Here is a 5,876-nt window from a genome sequence, read left to right as displayed (position 1 = left end):
TATATATATATATATATATATATATATATATATATATTTAAGATATTGTATTAAGAAATTGCTAATTAAAATTATATTTTCTCAAAATCGGAATATACGAAATATTATTTTATTTAAAAACTAATAAATATATGAGTAAAATAATTTAATCAAATTAATTTTATATCGTATCAACAAACTACTTTTAAGAAATTATATAGTTGTTCGTAGTGATGATGTCTAGGTGCTAGTTCTCGGTGTCAATATTGTGGATAATGATGGTTGTGGGTAGTAGCTAGTGAGGATGTTGATTGGTAGTAGTGATCAACGGTGATGATTGATGTGGTAACTGCTTGTACAACACATAATTATGATGGGTGATAGTAATAGTTAGTAGGGATGGTGAATGGTGATGGTAGACTGTTAGTTGACAACAAATAGTGATAGTTCATTGGTGGTGGTGTATGATAGTAGGTAGAGATTGATGATTGCAAATGATGGTAATGTGGTAACCATTAACAACGATGGTAGTAGTTATGACTCAAGATGATGGTGGTGGATGTTGTATAATACATAGGTGATAATGATGGACGGTGGAGGAAGAAACGTGAATGGTCATATACATCTTAATAATATATTAAGACTTAGTAATCAAGATCTAAATCAGTAGGATTCAAACCTTAAAAATAAATATATTTTGATGATTGAAACTTTAATGATATTATTAAGATTGCCTTACTGTCCTTAATATTCGTCTGTTGGTTTTATGAGCTCGATTGAAACGACCTTCATTTGCCTTCATCGATGTTGTTCAAGAATTAGCCTAGACCCGAAAGATCAAAGACGAGGCTAAATTTCACTATTTTAAGGTTAAATTCTTGGTCCATATAGTATTGTGTCCTGGTGAATTGAGGCAGAGTAGAGCGATGATCCTGTAATTATTTGGCCGACTACTGAAAGAAAAAGTTTGCATCTGCTTCCCTATTATATAACCGGTCCCATCTGCCACAGAATTCACTTCTCAATTGAGCATCAAATGTTTCTGATTAGTTCCATGGATCAAAACTTAAACAACGAGTAGTAGCTATTGGCGATCGAGCTTTAAAAGAAACCAATTCAAGAGAATTTATTTTGATCGAAAAAATTGGAGAAATGTGTGACTATCGCATTAAAATGTTTAGGTGATTAGAGAAAGTATATCTTTAATTACTTGGTAATTAATACTCGTATTATGTAGCATCACACTCTCATGTGTGGACCTGATTTCTTTTTTCGCAAGTCAAACACATGCAAGTTGTTTTCCTCTTCTTTTTTGTAGCAACAAGATTTGAATACAGGATATATGTTTCTTCTGTTATAATGTTAAAGCATGACAATTTCATCTAAAAACATTCAGTTGTTAGTTATATCAAATACAAACTTTATAGAAGATCCCTCTTTAGACGGAGTTGAATTTTGTACTTTTCTGGTCTTTGGGAAAAATACCTTTCATATCAAAATCTAACTATTTAATCAACACTTCGTATATCCAGGTGGAGGATGAGTTTCGCTTCAGATTGGAAAGAATTTTGACTGCTAGGAACAGGTGAGGAAACTGAGAACTGTTGTTAGGAATGTTCCAGAATCATGGTTACCACTGCGTCATATACTATTATTAGTAAAATTTAAGTAATACACATTGATAGTGTAATGAATTTTTACACTATCCCCGTCTACTTAACATGTTATGGCAAACTACTTTGTCATATATTCGAGGTTCATCGTCACCATCAATGTGTAGAACTTTATCTCAATAAGTAATGCGTTGATGGTGGAGAGGAAAAACAACGAATCACATCACTTGTACTTATCGTACAAGTGAAACTTAATGTTACGGATTAATTGGCATAACCTAGTTAAAATGGTAATTAACTTATATCCTTAGAACTTCTATTACCTTTGTAATTTCATGTCGTATCTGAGATACTTGCAGAACCTTTATATTTCATGTCGAATCTGAGATTTAACTATCTTGCACAACAGGAAATCCCAGAAGAAAATCCATCCTTGTGAATCAGGATGTTTACTTTTAAAGTTCTCAGGCGAGGTTGCCCCAGTGGTATTCACTGGAGAGTGTATTTTTCCCAAAGGAACCAAATTGGAATTGGCTGATGCTGTTACAGGACAAAAAGTGAGACATGGGCCTCCAGCCTCAGCACAAGTTGAGATATTTCTGCTTAATGGTGACGAAAGTTGGACAATTAAAGAACTAAACAGTCATATTATGATGCAAAAAAGAGGTGGAAAATCAGGGCGCTGCAAAAATCCATATCTGAGGTTAGAAGGAGGCGTTGTTTCTGTTAACGAAATTAAATTCAAACACACTCCAAAGCATATGAAGAAGTTGAAGGTGGTAAGGCTAGGAGCAAGGATTGTTGATCAACCTGTAGAAATTAAAGTGATAGAGGCCGTGACTGCACCCTTTACTGTCAAGGATAAACGTTTAAGTGGGTATTTCTACTTAATTCCTACACACTTAGTTGCCTTTAATAAACGAAATAATGAGTCTGTTTGAGTTATGGTTTTCACAGAAAGCAAGAAGCGCTACCCTCCATCACCAACTGATGATGTATGGAGACTAGATCAGATTTACAGAAGTGGTGCTTTCCATGATCGATTGACTGAAAACGGTATCAGAACAGTGGAGGATTTTCTAATTGAACTCCAAAACAATTCTAAGAGGCTACGCCATGTAAGAAGTTTACTAATTCTATCTAATAGCCTTAGTATTCCGCAAAATTTATACTTGCAACTTGTGATATTTTGTATGGTTCATGGAAAGGCTGTTCCTGCACCAACACGTACGTGCATTTCCTGCATCTGGGATCTGTTTAATCCAATTTACTCACCGTATTTGTCCAGGTTCTGCCTCATGACAGAGAATTAAGATGATCATCTAATCAAGCTCTCATTTTAAAAGATATGTTTAAGATAATTACTGCTGTAATGGTTTAAAGTTAACCTCTAAACGCTGGGACCATGTACCTTAACAGAACTGTCAATTTTTCAGTAAGAAGCAATACAAATGAGTTTTTGCTTTTTGTGCCTGTAGATCCTTGGCGAAAGCATGTCCCGTAATTCATGGAATACTGTTACAAATCATGCAAAGACTTGTAATCTTGATGGAAGAAAATACTTGTACTGTCATCTGGAGACTGAACAAAACTTTTCAGTGGTGTTTAATGCTGCTGGTCAGGTGATATCATTGGACTCAGGGTGCGGTTTGCATCATTTCAACGTGCTCTCTGAATCTCAGAAGGTACGTATTTATTGTTGATTTTCATGTATTTACTCACTTGGCCAATTTCTAGTTCCCTGCTTCAATTTTGGATTTTAAAACAGGCATATGCACACAAGTTGGTGGAAATTGCTTTTGCAAATTGGGTAAATGTCCGCAAATTTGATAACGATGTTTTGCTCATGGACCACTTATCATCGTCCAAATTTTCCCCATCATCCTGTCACACCGTTGACGATTTCCAGCAACCAGATCAACGTCAATTTACTTCAGTAAGTAATCTTTAACCAAATTATTTCAATGTGATGGAAAAAAGGACACTATATATATATATATATATATTGGCAGGCTGATTCGAGCTTCTAAACTCACTGTTGTCTTCACAAATTAAGAACAATTTCTGCTTCTTTGCCTTGATGTTTTTCTATAATTGCCCACAGATGTCAAATTTTGTTCAGAGGACTGCTGAAAGTAACCGGTGCGTGATCAGTGCTGAATGTTCCACTTCTTATGCAGTTGTTGGTCAGCATGCAGAGTCAGATTGGATATCTCTTGATATCCCTGTTCCCGGTCACCCAATAACCCCCAACCAGATCACATCTGCAAATTCAGATTCAGCATATTGGGAGAAAATCATGCAGCTTCTTAGTTCTGATGAACTTCAATTTGAGGATTTTCCATTCAGAGAGCCTGACCAAGCCAACTATTCTGCTGCTGAAACAAGTGCCACGCGGTTCCATGATGAGGCGATGGATCTATCCCAAAACCAATTGACACACTTGATGAATTCTGAAAATGTTCAATCTATCATCATGGAAGATGGCACAAATGATGATCAATGGCGCCAATCGAAGAAAGTTTCATTAGTTCCTGTGGCCTCAATGTGCAAAGGCAAGTCCAAGAAGAGCTGGGCAAAGATATCAAGCATAATAAAATGGTTCTTACTGAAGAGGTTTGTTAAAAAGGTTCGAATTACCAAGAAGCGGAAATTAATTTCCTGATAATCCACACGCTATGTAGCTGGTCTGTACAAAAATGTTGCAGCATCCGTGTCAGATCCTCCAAATGTGCACTACTTTTGGAGGAACCGACAAGCACCCTGTGGCATGCTTACATAAGCCAAGCAACATTTAGCTTGAGACCACTGGCACAATCCCATTTAGCTCTGGTGGAGATCGATCAGCAGCCGTCCCAGTTTTATACCGTGTGATGCTAGGTGAATGAATAATTCATCATTGTAATAAGTGTTTTTTTGTGCGATTGTTGTGAATAACTTTTCATGCTTCAACATGAACTATTTGACGAATTTGAATTGTTGGAACTTATTATCAAAAGTACTTTGGTACAGTTAAAACATGCTTTGAAGTTAAGTGCTCCACTACATTTTAATATTACTAGTATCTTTTATTAGTTACACTTGTTTCTATAAATTTGTAGGCGGGAATATGGGAAGGGGTCAGATTTATCCTTGACACGTGTTTGAATCTTGAAGTGCTATTTCTACATCTCCCACTTAGGGACCTGACCATAAATAAGTTGGAATTAGAGAAAAATATAAGAGATAAAAAGGTAAATATTTTGGTTAAACTTAAAATAATTTTAATGTAAAAAGTAAAAAATTTGAGGTATCCAGCTTCTCACTTTTTACTCTCTTTTTTTAATCATTAAAAACTGATTTGATCATATTTTAATATTATCCAAAGGCTCTTAGGTTGCATTTGTTTTTTTTAAGATTCAGATGTCTGAATCTGAATGATTAAGATATTGTCTCTAAATCTGAAAATTAAATGATTAAGACTGTTTGTTTTTCAACATATGAATGTGCAAAAAAAAATTATTTGTGTATGCAATAAAATAAAAAATATAATTCAAATAAAAAACTAATTATATATCATAAAAGTATGTAATTTAATATAACAAAATTATTATTTGATTGAAAAAAATATTTATGTTTGTTAGTGATAGTGGAGATGGTTTATAATGGTGGTTGCAATGACAATGATTGATGTAAGTGATTAGTAATGTTGGTGGTGATAGTTGTGATGGTTGGTATTGTAGTTACTGTTATGATGGTGGCGGTTGATAGTGGTGGTGGTGGTTGTGATGTGACGTTGCTTGATGTTAATAGTTAGAGGTGTTGATTGTGATGACTGAAAAATGAAAGCATGATAGTTTGACAATGTGTTGATGCTAGTTGGAGATGTTGTTAGTTGTGATGGTGTAGATATTGTTAGCAGAGATAAATTGTAGCGATGGTAGTGGTAGAAGTGATGGTAGAGGTGACATTACTAGTGACAATAGTGGTGGCAGCCAAAGATGTTTGGATGTTGTAATGTATTAGAGATAGTTAGCGGTGGTGCTAATTATGATAGATGAGTTGGTCGATAGTAGGGATTGATCGGTAGTGGTTGATGATGGTGGTGCTGTTGACGACGGTGGTGAATATAATTAGAATAATAGAGGTAATATGTGTGGTAGCGGTTGACAATAGTGGTTGGTAGCGATATCTATTGTATACGTGGAGATGGTTAGTGGTGGTTGACAATGGTGGCAGTGGCAGAGGTGATTAGTAGTGATGATTGATGATTATGAATAGAGTGGCGGTGAATACCATCCAACA

At 35.3% G+C, this 5,876-nt stretch overlaps 1 protein-coding gene across 2 annotated transcripts in view; it reads left to right on the top strand.

The window, feature by feature from the left end:
• Positions 1-4,641, top strand: part of LOC107865947 (calmodulin-binding protein 60 A-like) — an 11,578-nt gene extending 6,937 nt beyond the window's left edge. The window contains exons 3-8 of one of the 2 annotated variants that reach the window (XM_016712133.2): positions 1,512-1,564; positions 2,002-2,465; positions 2,550-2,710; positions 3,071-3,277; positions 3,361-3,528; positions 3,697-4,641. In XM_016712133.2, coding sequence (XP_016567619.1) covers positions 1,512-1,564; positions 2,002-2,465; positions 2,550-2,710; positions 3,071-3,277; positions 3,361-3,528; positions 3,697-4,257 — 1,614 coding nt within the window. In that variant the 3' untranslated portion in view covers positions 4,258-4,641. The remainder of the gene's footprint in view (positions 1-1,511; positions 1,565-2,001; positions 2,466-2,549; positions 2,711-3,070; positions 3,278-3,360; positions 3,529-3,696) is intronic. The other variant, XM_016712132.2, reaches the window with a different exon arrangement.
• The last annotated feature ends 1,235 nt before the right edge of the window (positions 4,642-5,876 follow it).

The sequence above is a fragment of the Capsicum annuum genome, chromosome 3 (genome assembly GCF_002878395.1).
Source record: "Capsicum annuum cultivar UCD-10X-F1 chromosome 3, UCD10Xv1.1, whole genome shotgun sequence".
NCBI classification, from domain to species: domain Eukaryota; kingdom Viridiplantae; phylum Streptophyta; class Magnoliopsida; order Solanales; family Solanaceae; genus Capsicum; species Capsicum annuum.
Note: the sequence above shows the minus strand (reverse complement) of the source record. Positions and strands in the feature narration are given on the sequence as shown.